General features: G+C 39.8%; 1 protein-coding gene across 10 annotated transcripts in view; it reads right to left on the reverse strand.

Annotated features, from left to right (window-relative positions):
• Window positions 1-18,446, reverse strand: part of DISP1 (dispatched RND transporter family member 1) — a 100,751-nt gene that overhangs the window by 33,811 nt on the left and 48,494 nt on the right. Inside the window, exons 1-3 of one of the 10 annotated variants that reach the window (XM_087828872.1) lie at window positions 12,326-12,344; window positions 7,394-7,473; window positions 111-636 (exon numbers count right to left, since the gene is read on the reverse strand). In XM_087828872.1, the coding sequence (XP_087684998.1) occupies window positions 111-636; window positions 7,394-7,457 (590 nt within the window). In that variant the 5' untranslated portion in view covers window positions 7,458-7,473; window positions 12,326-12,344. Of the gene's footprint in view, window positions 1-110; window positions 637-7,393; window positions 7,474-12,120; window positions 12,305-12,325; window positions 12,508-18,446 lie in introns of those variants that run through there. The other 9 variants (XM_087828873.1, XM_087828876.1, XM_016221174.2 and 6 more) reach the window with 9 other exon arrangements.

Genomic DNA, 18,446 nt, shown 5'->3' on the forward strand with positions numbered 1-18,446 from the left:
TCATTCACCGACACATTTTTCTGTCCTTTTGGGGACCCCACCAGCACAAGCAACGATATTCAGGTGGAATTACGAATGCTAACGGCTAGCAAAACCTTGGGACCACTCACCTGATGCTGGCTGCGTGCCGCTGCGCGGGCTGGTGCTGGAAATGCTCGGGCCACGGGTGGTGCAGGCAGAAGGACGGGCAGTGCTGGAGACAGCACGCAGTCTGGTAAACGGGCGCATGGTGCGGGCACAGAGATGCGGAGTATTCTGCGTGGGGCTGCATGCAACACGAGGCCAAAGCGGAAGGGGACACGGAGCCAGCCTCGGGGTGGCACTCTTGGTGACTGCTATGGCTAGTCAACGGGTGGTGGTATGGGCAGGGATGGCAGCACTGGGGCAAGAGCTGAGTCGTTCTTTGGTTGTCTAAAGGCAGGAAGGATGACTTAACTGTGCCATTCACTTGCAGGCAACCGTTTGGACTCACTTTTGCTCTTGGTGCTTCTCTGGGTGGGAGCTGCTGGGCTGCAAGGTCTCCGTCGCAGGGGGGCAGGGGACTGGGGTTGGCTGCACTGGCTGCGAGGCTGCCATTGCTCAGAGCCACAAAATCGCTGTTTCCATTGCTCATGGCCATGCTCCAATTTCTTGACCCTAAGGAAGACAGGGATACAAAATCATCCAGTTAGAGTCAGGCAGGCAGATCAGTAGAAAAGACAGGAAAGATACTTAAAAACAGCTCTTTGATAACTCAAGGCTGGCTGGTGCAACAGAGCCAGCCAACACCTTAGCCCCCCTCGTCTCTCCTCCCAGCTACTTCGTGCACCCTGGGAACCCTCTCCTAGCCTTCCTGACTACTCCCCACCCCTACCTTCAATGTCTTTCTTCTCTCGCCGTCCTAGATGTGCAAGTAACAGTCAAGAATTACGGTGGGGTGGGGAAGGGGAAGAAAAGAAAGAAAAAATACCAATATCACCCTTCAACTTTTCAAGAGTATCACTGGGGGGTCCTGACATAGGAGTCAGGGGCAAAACGAAGGGCCACTCTGAGGGCAATAAGCTGTGTAGGTTAAACTCATGTGAATAATCTTAAGAATGTTTGATGTGTTAGAAAACTGTCAAGAAAACATGATTTTTCCTCAAAGTCACTCAGATCTTCAAGTAAGAATTAAATTAAATAAAAACTAATCAGCTAAGCAAAGAACTGTGGCAATCAAGATATTAGACACAAAAGTTTTATCCCCTAAGTCAATAAATAAGACGCCAAAAAAAAATAATGAACAGACAAGCCACGAGAGTTGCCATGAACTTATTAATTGGTTTTATGTTATGTGCTATAGTAGCAGTCATCGTTTGCAGGTGAGAAAATTAATAGTAGGGATGGGATTAGCTTCACATGAGATTTTTGTTCTTAATTTTTTTCCTCCCACTAAAGGGTCCAGGCCTTCAATGTAAAAAAATAAAACAATGCTCAGATTACCAGTAGCATGTTTCTGCCCAGGCAACAAATGAAAGCAAAAACAGACAACTGCCTCCCTCTCCCCTCACCCACTCACCACCCTCTGACCAACATGAAGTCTGGAAATTTGCTGTTAAGAAAATGGGTCATCAAATGCTATGATTGGTCTATTTAACCTTACATGAAGGCCAACAAGAGAAAAAGAAATCCATGGTTTGGCTCACTAACTCTCTGGCATGGCATACTTCTAAGGAGACAAAACAGCTTCTAGAACAATCGCTCTCCAGCCATCCCTACTTTCTGCATACACACAGGTACCCAAAGAAATCATCTCTCTCCAGTCTGAGGACATGCATGTTTTCACCCAATATAAAAACTACTCGGGCATTTCTGAGCAAAACATGCCAAAACAATGCCTAAAGTTTCCAGCCTCATACACAGAAGACACTCATTATGCTAGGATACAAATTTAGCATTATCAATTTATTTATCTTTTAGATAAACTCCTCAAACACACACACACAAATTCCATTATATAAATATCAAAGCTAAGAAGAAATGGAATTGTATAAATTGTTTTAGTGAAAAAACAAAGCATTTATAAATATCAAAACATGTATCAAATCAAAAAGCTATTACTTCTCTCATCAGCCTTACAACTTTTGAAAGCGGTCTGCCAATCCCAACTGCCTTTTATAACGGCTATTGAGAGGCATTTTGAATTGTAGTAAATGGAGCTGCTCTCTCCTTCACTGAATCACTCCTGGGTATAACTATACACTATAAAACACAGTTTTACATGTTTTGTAATACATTCAGATAACATACCCAACACAAAGCAGTGGTAGCTAATGTACCATATTATCTGACTAGTAGGGAGGCAGGGTAGGGAGCTGCTAAGGGCCCTAACCTGACCCAGGAGGGACAACTGTAGTCTTCCTTCAATCACTTATCCTAACGAGCAATCTCGGCAAGATCTGCTCACTTAAGCTTCTGTTCACACAGAAAAAGTCCCCCCTTTTGTTGTTAACAAAAAAGCAGTATGAAAATGCTCTGAAAACAACAGAACATAAGGCCATTGAAAAAGGCACTCGACTTTTTAAAAAGTTAATTGAAATGTAAGATGCTTATTTGGATGCTTAAGTGAAAGGCAGTCTAGATAACCTAAGAAGCCAAAGCTGGATGAGGTCAATGCAGTCATTTCCCAGAAGTGGAAACTCTCACTGTACAAATACTGAAGGCTCGAGTTTTCTCTCGCCTCCACCCATGACTCACGCTCCAGACCTGGGTCAAGCTACCCGGGTGGATGGCCTCTGCTGGGATGACTGGGAACATCAAAGACTCCCTCTCACCTTTCCATCAACATGGTGGGAGGAAGGCTTTTCTAGTTTGATGGTTTGGTTCTACCATCCCAGGTTGGTTAACATCTCAGAGAGTCTATTTTTTTTTTTTTTAAGTATTTAATTCAGTCAATCCTATTGACTCTAATCACAGCTGCCGGGTGAGTTATGCTAGTGGGAAGTATCTAACAACAAAATCTTTAAAGTTTTCAATCTCAACAGAGTGCCATCCATCTATCTCCAACACCCATCAAAGCGCCCTGCCATCCCCTCTGGGCTCTTGTCGGTTTCACGTCGCCCTATCTTCTAACTGAATCTACTTTTCCTCCGGAAAAAATAATGTTTCTTTTTCTTTGTAACCAGAATTACAACTATCACTCACCTCCTCTTATTTTTATTATGAATATATCATTTTTGTAGTTACGTAAGAGTTAAATAGATTCGTGCAGGCCAGCCAAGGGACTTAATCACCATTTATAATATTTTTTCTCCAATGTGGTAAAATGCAGTCCGAATGCCAAATCACTGACTTACAAATGAATTTTTGGAACAGAACCTGTTTCGTAACTTGGAGACTTCTTGCAACGGAGTAGAAACTAATGGATAGTAAAGAATAATTTGAACTCTGACTTTGGCTTGAAGTAAATCACATGAGATTTCTATGATTGTGTCTTTAATCATAAAATGAAAAAATCTAATTGACTTTAAAAGTTATGAAAGATAAGTAAAAAATAATAAAAAGCAAAACCAGGAAAAAGAATGTCCTAAGGAATGTCTATGGATCAAGTTCAGTGGATGAACTTGTGCGGGACTTTGGGGGACCAGGAGAACAGCAAAGTTTCCATCTGAACTCAAGAGTCGACCCAAGGCCATATAGAGAAAGCTCTTCTCTCTTTAGAACTGAGACAAATGAGAAAAAGATTTTATCTGAGCCCAAGATAGAACAGGAAAGGAGATGAGAGTCAGTATCATAAAAAAAGGAACTATTGTAGCAAATATAATGCTCTGTGATTATAAATGCAGTGATCATAGTGTTTATGGTGGAAGTTGAAACTCAGTTTTGGATCAAATATAATGAAAACTTTAAAAGACAGCTAGCTATGTTGAAATCATCTGTTTTCCCCAGGGCCATAATATGCAGGGGCTGCCAGAAAAGCTATTTTTGAGGTGTGATGGGGCCCATGGCCAGGTACTTTAGTGTACTTCCTGTTGTTCATGCTTCTAATATGCCAACAGCAATATAGGCAATGCCACTAATCTCAAACTCCCTATTTCCACTTTTCCACCAGCATTTTTATGCCCTGAGTGCTTCAGGAGTGTGGGGGCAACAAGGCCTTTGTCCACGGACCTTCTTTTGATTATATTTTTAAAGTTAAGTGTTTTTTTCTTTGAGCCTCGGTTCTTCATATGTATAAATCAGGATATTAATCAGTGTCCATCTCATAGGATTACCACGAGAATGTAAAAATGTCTTGAAAACTATAAAGGGCTATGTATTTATAGTGGAAGAATTAGCATTATTGCTTCACTGAGTGAGAATATTAAAAATATTTTAAAAATACAGAATGCTGCTTCCTAGTTTGAAAGCCAAAATTATGCTTTAGAATGGCAGCCGAGACATCTGTATCCTGGAGGAAATAGCCTGGGTAGGTCTGAGTTTGAAAGGTGAGACTCCGGGTCAAGTTACTTACACTCTTAGAGTCTCTAAGCCTTGGTTGTTCTCAGAGTTAAATTTGTTTGAAATGCAAATTGGTGCAGCCCTCTGAGACAGCCACATGACACCACCAATCCAAATTTAAAATACCCTCATCTTTGACCAACAATTCTACCAGGCATTTATCCTTTGGCCATATTTGAACGATGTGTAAAGATAAATGTGGGGATGCAGTTGTTGACTGCACCGCTGTCTGTACCAGTGAAAACTGGAAACAATCTAAATTCTCAACAGGCCAATTGAATTCTGTCATATCCATGCATTGGGGATGCCGTATAAGAACAAAAATGAGCTGGATCAGGATTATTGCTATGAAAAAAAGTCCAAAATAGATCTTCATGTGTAAATAAAACCTCGCTGCAGAACAGCCTAGATGGTATGAACCCATTTAGTTAAAAATGCGACGGACACACATACACATGGTTAGAAGACACACAGATCATTTTAGGACAAGAAAATTCTAACACTGTTTCCAGCGGGAGAGCTGGACTGGGCCATGTGGAAGGGTGGAGAAGGCGTTCACATTTTACTTTCCTGTACTGCTTGCAACTTTTACTACAAATGTATAGGACTTTAGTAAAACAACAGATAGAGTTTCTAGCACAGTGACTACTAATGAACAAAGGTAATTATTATTAATATGCAAAAACAGAAACAAACTTATTTTACCTCTGAGGATAACTAGGAACCTACAAGGTTCTGTGTTGTAGCCAATCATCTTTTCAAAAGAATGATGCCCCGATAGCACAATTTCTCTAGATAAAATACACAACACTAACCCAGTGCTTCTCCGACATTAAGGGCCACTTGGGGATGTTGTTAAGATGCAGATTCTGATATAGCCCATCTGGACTGGGGCAGCCAGCTGCCAACAGCATGGCCCACCCTGATGGTCCCCGGACACACTCTGTATAGCAACATCCAACCACAAACGAGGTGGGACGCCTACAAGAAAATTAGGCCTAAGGAATGGGAAAATGATGGGTATTAAAGCAGAATGGATAAAACAAGTAGGGAAAGGACAACACTTGACAGAGAAACAAAGGCCCATTTTTTTAATTAAGACAGGGAAAAGTAAAGCATTTTAACAATGGAGGTTCTAATTGATAACCAAGTTTAACTCTGGTTTATTTTAGGACTCAAATTGTTGTGTGCATAGAAACATAACTAATGAAATCTTAAATCTCTTTAGTGCAACACACACATAGATAGAAGCACCTGCCCAGTTAACTACATATTAGAAGATGGGTGTAGAAAGATACCTGAAATCTTTGTTCACACTGGGTATAAAGGCAGACTGGGAGTACTGTACCCATTGTTTACCAAACCTCTTTTAATATAAAATAGTTCCTCTTAAAATTGCTTGATGCTTAGCCCCAAATGATGGTCTCATTTCTGATCCCTGGTACTAAGTTGACTTATTAATACTTAGTGCTATAGCAGACAATAAACAGCTCCTCTAAATGCACAACAGAAACGGACAAAGAATTGTGCTTTAGGCGTCTCCTGTAGTGAGCTATTCAAGACTGATGGTAAAAGGACATCAACCAGGTTTCGTCTCTAGGAATATTTTCCCCCTGAAAGGACTATTAAAAATGGTGTGTGTGCCTTAATAACTCATTATGTGAAATACTTTCTTTACAACACCTCTATGAAGATACGGTTAAGCCATTATAGAGAAAACTGAGGGTCAAAAATATTAAAGTATAACCGATCCAAATCACATGATGGAAATTCAATCTCAGAGCTGTACATCTCGAAAAGAAAGGCTTTTCCACTACCTCGAGGTGCTTCTAGGGCACTGCCAAGTTCAACTGGCTTTTATAGGACCACTGGAGGCTACTGATACAAAGTTCAGTCTGAAGGTCCACGTGAAAAAGAGCCTCTGAATTCAGTATTTCCCAAGGGACAAGCCCACATTTAAGAGACGTATTTCCCTGAATTAAGAAGAGGTGCCATCCACCCGTGTATCGTATGATGCAGACCTGAAAAGCAAGGCCAGGAACTGCCCTGCCCACGTGGTCATTTAGCATTTAAACTATTTCAAAATAATGCCATTGTGAGCTGACAGCAAAATCTGTATCTTGAATCAAAGGAGGGGGCGCTTTTAAGGAACTCAAAAGAATGGTCTTAAAGAAATATAATCTTCTCTCCTTCTGAGACAAATTAAATTTTTTTATTTTTCTTCGAGTTCATGAACTTTCTACCATTACACTCTCCTTCAATAAGAACAGGTCTAAATATCTTCACTTAATCACCTATAAACATTTTATATGTTGCAAGGAACTATACAAAAATAAGGTATTATGGTTATTACTCCCCTTAAGCATAAACTGCAATGTGTTAGAAGCCATTTTCCCAAGAACACAGTGTTATACATTTGAGAATCTATTCGATACCACTAAAGATACATTTCATAAGAACTTTCTAGGTATTAGTGTGCCTTCCATCACATCATAAGAAAGCAAAAAATCCAAAAGTAACGATTACTATTCTTTTACAATGAAAACTTCCTGTTTCCCCATTAAATTTATATTATCAAGAAGGTAGAGTAAATGTATAACAAACACCATCTTTGAAAATGGAAATATACCTAACACTTTTAGATAGCCTCTTTTAAGATAAGATATATATGGATAAAGGCATCAATAAAGATCAACTGTAAATATTATACATTTCATTACTACAAAAAATGTTCATAATATTTACAAAGAGCTCAATGATACAGAAAAAAATTTAAATTGCCAGATAAAGCCCTCCTTCCCCAATTTGTAACAACAACAAAAATAAAAGTGAAGTAACCTTAGGAAGAACATTACAGTGTATGTACCATAACAAATCTGAAGACCCTGAATCTAGCTAGATATGAGTTAGGTTGTCAAAGCAGAGATTGTTATACCTGTGGGGGTGAGCAATAGGAATTTCAGGGCTGTGGAAACATGAATCTCATTTCTCTCATTCATTTTATGTCCAACGTGCCTTTGGTAACAGGTCGATGTGGGAAGAGACATGTGGGTATAAAACAAAGTTTATCTTTTATAGTCTGAGATAAATGATAGTGGATAACATCCTCTTTTTAGCATAAACACTAGTTCCTACATATATATCATATATATTTCAAGACAGATCTCTTTTTCAAGGTCATGCATAAAAATGATCATTCTACAGAATCTTCACCACTTCTCCCCATACTTATGAGACAAGTGCTACATCCATAGCATCAATGCCCTTGACAGAGGGAGGGAGGGAGGGAGGGAGGGAGGGAGGGAGGGAGGGAGAAGCTTCTTATATCTTTGAGTTCCTATTTCAGATTAATTTAAATTCTATTTAAACTATTCTACTCTGTTAATGCTATTAAGTTGCACTAATTTCCACTGACTCCTAAGTCTGGAGACTTATGTTCATTTGTATAATTGAAGATATACAAAATAAAACTAGAGATGCTCTCTATAATCAGAAATATCTATCAGTAGCCTTTCAAACAAATTCTAGAAAGCCCTCTGATAAGTTAACTAACCCAAGAACCAGCCAAGACATCCATTTAGAGCCTGCTGCAGATCTTGAAGGAAAGGCAATAAATATAATAAATATTCACAAAGTTACAAGTCTATTGCAGCGGTCTCAGCCCTTTCTGCACATTACAATCACTCAAGTAATAAATAAATAAAAAATTACAGACACCGGGCCTTGGCCCCAGAGGCTATGACTTAATTCATACTGTAATGTGATGTGGGCATTAGTAATTTTGAAAATGCTCCCAGATGATGTGCAGCCAGGGGTGAGAACCAATGACTTATGTTGCATAAAATTAATGCTGATCAATCTATTCCGAGTGGCAAGCAACTGCCTCTCAAAATATGCAACATTAAAAAAATATTGCTTGAAGGATGTTGCTGTATATTAAAAAAAAACTGGACCTAGTACTTAACGTTAGATACGCTTTGTAGTATTTGAACTGGCTTCCCTTTTTTTGTTTTGTTACAATGAAAAGAGGTCTCATCTATAGTATTTCTGAAGTTATGAGGGTGGGGGTAGGGTGCGGCAAAGAGACACCCTTAATAAGACATCAGTTTGAGGGACAACAGAGCAGAATTTACGTGGAACAATGTTGTGAAAATATAAACAAGTTGTCACATAGCCTCAATAGCTTAGGTCATTTGAATAAAGTTTAGGATATAGCCAATTTGTCTACTGAGTTTATTTAACTCTCAAGAAAAAATATATCCCCAATCTGCCAATCTCCAAAAAATGAAGCCACAAGGCCCTCTATTAAAAGAGCATGTTTCCTTTCCCAGTGTGTTCTTTATTTCTGCTATGTCACTCTTCATTTCTGCCGGGTTGTTTTCATAGTTTCTATGTCTTTTTCATGCTGTTGAGCATCCTTATAATCATTCCTCCGATCTCTATATCTGATAAATTGCTTATCTCTATTTCATTTAGTCTTTTGTAATACTCTCAACAATAAAGATAGATTTTTTAAAAAAGTATGTCTTTATTGATTTCTGGGAGAGAGAGAGAAACATCAATGATGAGTCATCGATCAGCTGCCTCCTGCACGCCCCCTGCTGGGGATGGAGCCCATAACCCGGGCCTGTGCCCTGACCGGGAATCCAAACTTGATCTCCTGGATCACAGGTTGATGCTCAACCCGCTGAGCCATGCCAGCTGGGCAAAGGTAGATTTTTAAAACATAAAATAAAGAGCATGTTTCCTAAAGCTTTATGAGGAAAAAAGTAGACAGGAAAGAAAAAGATTTTTTATTGCATTTTAAGCATCTTAAATGTTCCAATTCTAGGATCAGACAGCCTCCAGACACCAGGCCTGCTACCCCGCCTCACATCCCTGCCAAATAAGAATTACAAGATGCTTTGGTAATAAACAGGCCCCTCAAGATGTGATCGTTCTATCGTTAGCCCATAATATTTCATCTCCAACTATTTTGGCTCCACTAAAACTGCAAAACAGGCAAGTTTACAATTGAGCAATCTTATTGTATCACCACAGCTTTTGCTCAGCGACAGGATCAGATTACTGAGCTTCACTGATGCTGCTGAGTAGATCACAAGTGTGTCTAAAGTCACCACGAATGTCTAAGACTTCACACATCTCAAAACCTCAAAACTTAGCAGCTCAAAGGAACAAAACCATTACTGAGGTCAATCAAATTAAGAAAATTCTATTCCCACATAGTGTGAGCCAAAAGAATGTGAGAGAATTTTTATGCTGTCTTCCATAAAGTCAGAAATTGAGATCGATCACCACAAAGGCCTTGGAAATTGTTTGACGTAGATGGTAAGCTGTTGTTTTTTAATACTGCCCTTGGAATTACCTCAGCTTTCCCCGCAATTGCTAAGTATCTGATACCACCAGGCCCCGCTCCCTGCTGTTCGGGGCAGCAGCAAATCAGATTCCTAGAGCAGCTCCCCAGATGGGTTCTTCCCTGCAGAGCCCACCAGATAACACCCCAAGGGGATCCTTCCATCTACTGGGCAACTTGGAAAATGGCCCTCAAAGTTTTTGTAGGAAGCACAGTTAAGAGATATGCTTTACCTAAAGACTCTGAGATTTAAAGCTTAGGAAAATATCTTTTCTTACTTGAATTGGGTCAGTAAGTTAACTTAGTAAGAGCCTGGGTACACCTTTCAGAAATCTTTTTTCTATTCCTTACTTAAATCATCACTATAAATGCTTATGATTCTGCTATTTGCTTTCTTGTATAGAGTAGATGAACTGAAATTCTATTTACTGTTCATGTGGGCTTCCTGTTTGCTCACAAAGGTAATTAAGTCACATTTTTTTTCAGTTAAATAAGTGAATGTCCTTATCTAGGAAGCATATAAAAAACATCTACAGCGTTCCCTGTGAAGCTTTTCTTGCAATCGAATATGTGAGCCTGTAATAAGTGAGCCTGTCTAACAGAGATTAAAAAAATAAAAGAATAAAAATTGAGACAGAGCAAAGGCACCGCTTTCCCAAGTCTCCCTTTTCTAATTTGCTAGAGTTGCTCTGTTTTATATTCTTCCCGAAGGCTGACAGGCTAAGCAGTTCATTTGTCCATATCCTGTGTTAGGATGTGATCAGAAATTACAATTTCTTAAAAATAGGAATTGTTCATGTGGTCAGTGTGCCGAGGCTGTGTCTATCACCCGCACTGAGCTGAGGCAGAAGAGCTGCTCGGTGAGAGTGTCTGATCCAGCCCCAGGGAGCACAGCAGCCAGAGCTTCCTGCTGCCACCATTTGTCCCCCCTCTGCCCTCCTCCAATTCTCCCCACCCCTCTCCCTCTGGCAATCACCATAATGTTGTCTGTATCTTTTCTCTTTTCCTTAATCCCTTCACCTTTTTCTCCTAGTAACATGTATTTTCTAAAATGCTTTGTAGGGCCATCATTTCCGACTCTTAAGTATTATGCATCTTTTTCATAATCAATGCAAACAGTTCATGCTCACAGCTCTATCACTCGAGTCTAAGAGGTGAGCTATATGGAGCCTGGACAGCATGAAAAATACTCTGCCTTATTTCTGTATACTGAAAGTTACGAAGGAAGCACAGTCCCATGAAATACTCTAATACTCAAGATTTGGGCAATGAAAGCATCCTAAGGTAGTTTTTTTGAAATGCAAAATTCTAAAATAAATCAAAGAATGCAAAAAGACTACTCGTTTTAACATTTTTTAAAGAGTAGAAATGTGTCAACAGACATTAAAACCATGGGAAATAGTGAACCCACTGTCTCCAAGTGAAACGCGAGTTCAGAGCTTATTTACATAGTTTGGTGACTTCCCAGCCATCAAAGGGAACTGGAGGGTTTTAAAAGTATAAATACTAACATCTATAATAACCCTCTAGTGGGTAAAAAGAACATATTTCATTCTTTTTCTTTCAACAGTAATACCTGTCAAAGAAAATTTTAGCAAACTGTGAAGTATGCTCTCTGTTTCTGGCATTTTCACTGCAAGTCATTACAGTCAGTCAATGGTTTGCATGAAATGCCCCAGTTTTATGAAATTTTTATCTCATTCTTTTAAGGTTTACATTTCACTCTCAGACACACAAGTATTTCACAAGTTAAACTAGTTTGAATTTTTCTACCAGTCACATATAAATCATCCATTCTCATTTTAAGCAAAAGTAAACATGGCAAATTTTTTCTGACTTCTACTTTAAGGAATAAATCCGATTATAATGTAGTTACCATTGTTCCAAAATGCCCACAGCACATCATAAGGCACTTAATCAACACAAACACAACTGGACAATGTACACCAAGTTGTGTCTTCAAAATTAACACCGATAAGAGTTAAACTTCCCAGTAGAAGCTTAGTTCTAAGTGGTTATCTTCACGAAACTTCTATTTTTATAGTGGGGAAGATGCTAACATTTTATTACTTTCTTACAATATCTGATTCACAGAAGCGATTAAAGTGACTCCTACAATTCTGCATCCAGTTTGCTACCAAGTGGTAATAAGAGTAGCACATAGTTTTAAAATTCCCTGATTTATTTAGTGGTTAAAGAAAAACCTCAAAGCTGGAAACGATGCAAACTGCTTTAAATCTGAGGTTTCCTTCCATCTTCATAAAGAAAGCACATTTTAATAAACCACCCTGAGAAGCAGCCTGCCTTACCTTCCTGTGCAAGACAGAAGACGATTGCGACACACGCCGGCCTTTAATGCACGGAGAAGCCCTGCCAAGTTCACACTGAAAAGCAAGTGTGAGCTGGAATTTCAAATTCAACTCTAGAGGCACCGAACAAGGTTCAGCTTTTAAAGAAATTCTCCCCGGATAACGAATCTGCACAGACAGGCAGACGCGGGAGGAAAAGTATTACCTTGATGCTGAAAGCAGAAAGTCCCCTGGCTCGGCTGGGTCAGCGAATGGTCGCAGTGGCAAAAGCCCCAGCAGGCTGCCCGCAGAAACAACGCGACAGAGGAGCAGAAGCGGGCAGGGGCCGCTCCCGAGCGGTGGGACAGGCTCAATGACAAGAGCCCGCAGATCAGATGGCTTTGAATTAGGCGTGTTAGGGGCTGGGACTTGCAGTGTTTGCTCTCCTATAGGGCAGGAGTTTTCCTCCCACTTAACCCCTAGGGGCAAGGTCTTAATAATGGTAACAGCTGGCCTGCAGAGGGGCTTGATCTGAGCCCAAGGTCACAAGCCAGGATATGAAGGTGACATATAATTTCTAGCCTTTTCCTGCTTCCACGGAGAAATGGCACGAAGGGCTGGTTTTCGTTAGGAGCTCCTTTGATCTTCTGGATTTCAAGTTACTTAGTAGATTAAAGCCATGTTCGCTGATATTATTTGCTTGCTTAGACTAACTTAAGTGTCGCAGGCTGGTTTTCTGACACGCGGGGCTACTGCATTTAAACTAACACAAATAAACACCAACCCGTGTTTATTTCCGAGTTCCGGGGATGCCTGTGCTCTTTCGCACATGGGTTTGTGGGACCTGCTCTTTGGGGCAGAAAGTGCATCGTTTTCAAAGAGGCAGAGTCTTCTTTATTAAAGAGGAAAGTATTGTTTAAAACCGTGATAAGTGCTCCTCGTGTTTCCCCAAACAAAACCAGCGGTTTGTTAGATGAATTTGACACTGCCTTAAAAAATGTGGGGCCCGATGATGCCACAACCACGACACAAAAGCCTTGTAAAAACCTGCAAACCAATGCTTTAAACTGACATAGGACATCCACTGGCAAATAGGTGATAATTTATGGAAACAATGAAATCGAACTCCCCATGATTTCTTTAATGGAAGTGTGTAAACAACTCTTTTAACAGGGTGTACTGATTAATTATATAAAGATAATTAAAGAAAATAAGACTATGCCCTGGCCAAAATAGTCAAATCCATAGAGACTAAAGGTAGATTAGTGGGGGGTAAGGACAGAAGGCAGGGAGTGACTGCTAATAGGTATGGGGTCTCTTTTTGGGGTGATAGAAATGCTCAGGGATTAGATAGTGGTGATGGTGATGAATACATTAAAACCCACTGAATTGCACACTTTAAAATGGTGAATTCCATACTATGTGGATACATCTGTCTCAATAAAAAAATAAAGAAGGTACAAATTTCTAGCCAATAGGCCAATAGCTCTAACTGCTATTCGCAAACTGAATGTGCGTCAGAATCTCCTAGAAGGCCTGCTAGGAGGCAGACTGCTGAGTCCCATCCCCAGAGATTTTGAGTCTGAGGGCCTGGGGTGGGACTTGAGAATTTGTTTTTCTAGAAATGCCCAGGTGATGCCCACATTCTGAGAGTCCCTGTATTAAAGACAATATATGAGCTCATAGAGGGTAGAAAGAGCCAATCCTGGGGAGGGAAATGACAGGAGGAGGGAGAGAGGGAAAAGGGGAAGCACTTAGTCAAGTACATACATTAAAAGATTCAGTCCCACCTGACCAGCATGGCTCAGCAGTTGAGCATCGACCCAGGATCCAGGAGATCTCAGTTCGATTCCTGGTCAGGGGGCGTGCAGGAGGCAGCCGATCAATGACTCTCATCATTGATGTTTCTATTTCTCTCCCTCTCCCTCCTTCTCTCGGAAATGAATAAAGATATATATATATATATATATATATATATATATATATATATATATTTTAAAAAGATTCAGTCCTTGCAATCTTAGGGTATGCTGATGTCATGTCATATGTATGGCAAATGCTATAATACCTAAAAATCCCCCCAAAAGGAAAGCAAAGGTATTTAACACTCTTTGCTGCCTTGGTTTAGCTTGTTAAAGCAGCCCCTCAGATCACCACAACAGCCTAATAACGTGCCCTCACCTATGGTCTCCTCTTTCCCATCTAAGCAACACAGAGCTTCCAGATTCATCATCCCAACATCGTATCATCAAGCTGCTCCCAGGCCAGAAAACACCGATGGGATCTCCGTACCCACCACGTGAAGTTTAAACACCCGGGTTGGACACAAGACCCTCCGATGTCTGATTCCTTCCCTTCCTACGGGGTGCGCTGCCAAACAACGGGCTTTACTCCAGCGAGCTGGTGCACACCCCGAGCGCTCACCCCCTTCCTTCCACCGCAGCGGCCTTCGTTCACATTTCCAGCAGCCACAACCCATCCGTTCTCTACAGCGCAGGACAAGTAACACATCTTCCATGAAGCCCTCCCTGACTACCTAAGCCAGAAATTCCCTCATCCGATTCTCAGTAAGCACTATGACCCTGAGATCTCTCTAGTGGCACCTAGCACATATTAATTTTTTTTCCTGCTCACCTGTATACCTCGTTTACCCTCTTAATCTACACTTAACCGCAAGGTGATACTGTTATATTATTATTTTTATACCCTTCAGGAAGATCTTGTACCTGGCAGGCACTTAACAAATATTAATTTAAAAAATGACGTTTTACAATTTGTTCCTATTACATATGTCCTTTATTAAACAGAATATATGTAGTTTTGGAATATAATCTGCAAAATAAAATTCAGTATACAAATCCTATTTTCCTGCTGACTTATATGGGCCCCAAGGACCACTTCTACCATCGCTGTGGGAAAGAAACAACAGTCAAGGTCCCATATATTATTTTAAGTCTGACTGCAATGTTACACTATTCTCAGCTTTTAAATCCTGAATATTAAACTGCTTCCGAATAATGAGAGATGTCAGTCACTGGCTTTTCTCTAAACCAGTAGAGGTCACTCCAGAAGCTATCATCCAAGCTGATTCCTGGGCAGTTTTGAAAATTTCTTTCTGTTTTGTTTCCAAGGTAGGACTGTCCTTGGCATTAGCAGACATGTTTTTAAACGATGAAAACAAATAAAAGTGGTTTCCCCCACAGTAAGCCGTTAAGTTTAATAGACTTTCTGCTTAATTGCCAATTGACTTTATTGTAGCAATTATGATTTCTGTGATAAAGCGGAAATAGGTGAATCTGGGAGACTTAATTTGTATTCATTACATCCTGTGCTTGATTTGATTAAAAACTATCAATGCAGTTGACTCTTAAACAATGGGGGAGAGCGGTTAAGGGTGCCAACCCCGGTGCAGTCGAAAAGCCACACAGAACTTTTGACTCCCCCAAAAGTTAACTACTGATAGGATACTGTTGACAGGAAGCCTTACCAATAACATAAAGTTGATCAACACATATTTTGTCTGTTATATGTATTTCATACTGTATTCTTACAATAAAGTAAGCTAGAAAAAAGAAAATGTTATTAAGAAAAGCACAGTCCTTGCCAGGTGGAGGGGACCAAAGGGGGAAAAAGGGGGGCATCTGTAACACTTTCAACGATAAAAAAAAAAAGAAAAAAAAGAAAGAAAATCATAGTCCTCACTAGGTGGCTCAGTTGGTTGGAGTGTCGTCCCGTGCACCAAAAGGTTTTGGGTTCGATCCCTGGTCAGGGCAACTGTGGGAGGCAACAGATTGATGTTTCTCTCTCACATAAATGTCTCTCTCTCTTTTTCTCTCTCTCTCTCTCTCTCAAATTAATACATATATTATCAGGTAGGATAAAAAAAAATTTAATTAAAAAGAGAGAAATACATATACAGTCCTATACATATTTGTTGAAAAATCCACATATAAGTCAACTCGCACAATTCAAACCTGTGTTGTTCAAGGGTCAACTATAATCCAGAAGCATTTTGATCATCCAGAATGAAATTTACTTATTAATCTATACATACCAAGTGAAGACCAAAGCTGGGGTATATATTTTAAAGCAAAAAGCATAGAGATTAGTAACTTTCAGACAAAAGGCAGTCTTTTTTGTTTCTGTGAAGAAGAAGAAAAATCTTACAAGGAGATACAAAAAGCAGACAAAAATTTGAGCTCTCCTTAACGGAACCAAAAAATTACTATTAAAAAAACTTTTTAAAATGTGAAAATAACTCCAGCAGGTTAGATCACGATGGGTCTCACGTTGGAATTCTGGTGAACATTTTATCTTGATCTGAGCAGAGTAAACAGCTTGCTGCCTGAGACGCTTTCTCCCACACAAAGTATAAAGAATGTGTTATGTTTTAGAGGAGATGGGAGGCTCGGATTTGATAGTTTTACATCAAAAACAACTGGATCATTTCAGCCATAACAAAATAACCAGACTGTAGATCATCTAAGAATATAATCTTATGATGCACGAAAATTTCAAAGCAAAGCATAATACACCCATGGGCTCTGGAGAGTTTCCCAAATATTTCTGGTTTGCAATCCAGGATTTCAAAATAAGATGTTTTACTTTTACAACAGACACTCCTGGCATGAGCTCCACTCCTAGCATGAAGACTGCTGTGTCTTAACTTAACTTAATTAGAACAGTATTTTAACACCTTCAGTTGCATTGTCACCAGACCTTAAACGAATCTAAATGAATGTGGTGTGCCTATGTTCAGAGGGATTATGACCAATAAATTAAATTTTCTGTCAAGTCAGACTTCTAATATTTATGGAGAAAGTTACCCTTGCTTTCCTTATGTCATGAAATAAAAATACCTGCCAGTTAATTTTCCAAAAGTCAGACTTTACAGGCAAATACATGTGTCACCTGCAAACACCTGTCACCGTTGCTAAAGGCTTAGATTAGGTAATTCTGTGACACATCACATTCTCTGATATCAAATGAAGCTGCATGGGAGAAGGTAAATGAACATTCTAATCCTATTTTATTTACTTATACTTCTTGTAATATGTGGTCATATTATTTTTGGCAAGGAGAGAACTTTAAATTACCCACACTCTAAGATAGAAGGCATTATTAGGGTTAGGCACTTCACAAATGTCGTGGGAGTTGTTTTATATGTTGAAAACACACTTATTAGTTATTCAGAAGTTCAAGCAGTTCAAAATTATGAAACTCATGCCATGTCTGGTTTCAGAAAGTTGTTTCTATGAAATAAAATTCTGTGAGATGGCTGTTAAAGGGTAAGAAATAATTTAATAACAAATGGGAAAGGAGTAAGGATATTTATATCAGAATTTAAGGATGCAATATATATACTAGAATATTTTACTTAGGCTTCTCAAATAAAAAATTTTTTAATATGTTTTTATTGATTTTGAGAGAGAGAGGAAGGGAAAGGGAAAGAGAGAGAGAGAGAAACATCGATGAGAAACATCCATCTGCTGCCTCCTGCACGCCCCCTACTGGGGATGGAGCCTGCATCCCAGGTATGTGCCCTGACCCGGAATTGAACCTGTGACCTCTTGTGCATGAGAAGATGCTCAACCAACTGAGCCACACTGGGCAGGGCTCAGAAATCTTTTAAAGTATCCCAACATAGCAGTGTTGCTAGACTGAAACCACAGACATGGCTGAAAGGTTACATTTATACATGAGGGTACATTAGAGGCTAGGATTAGGTTATGGAAGGTAACAGTTATCTTAACATCTTTAAAGACAACATGTCACAGAGCTCAGCAAATGCCACTTCAAAAACATGAAAACAAAGGTCATCACAATGACTGATATGCTCCATGATCTGGCTACCCAACAACAGCTATCTTTGGCACATTCGCTGCAAACCCCAATGCCGAAAGCCTAGGCAAGTTCTAGTTGGTCATTACCATCCTAGACCTTTCTGGGTTGTGAGCCTTAACAGACCTCCTGGGTGTCGACTGATAAATGCTCCAGTGGTGGGAACTGACATGACAAGGCAGCTGTCCCGAGCCCCATACCAAGCCACCAAGTGTGTGCTATGACCTGTGCTACTAGATTCTGGCATCCCCAAAAGACTCACAATGCTATACCTGGGGCTGGAAAAAAATCTGCCCCAGTCTTAGGCATCCTTAACCTTTGACATCTTCAGAAAAGAAAAATCCACAAGTTGCTCTGTTAACCTGTTCCCAAGAACTCAAATGACTTAAGAGAGCAAAACTTTTGACCAAAATGTCAGGGGAAGTATTTAAATTGAATGTATAAACATTCCTATTCCTTTATAACAAAAACTGTACAGTGAAAATGGCCATGACCCATATGTAACA

Source organism: Miniopterus natalensis, chromosome 21 (genome assembly GCF_054644295.1).
Source record: "Miniopterus natalensis isolate mMinNat1 chromosome 21, mMinNat1.hap1, whole genome shotgun sequence".
Lineage (NCBI taxonomy): Eukaryota > Metazoa > Chordata > Mammalia > Chiroptera > Miniopteridae > Miniopterus > Miniopterus natalensis.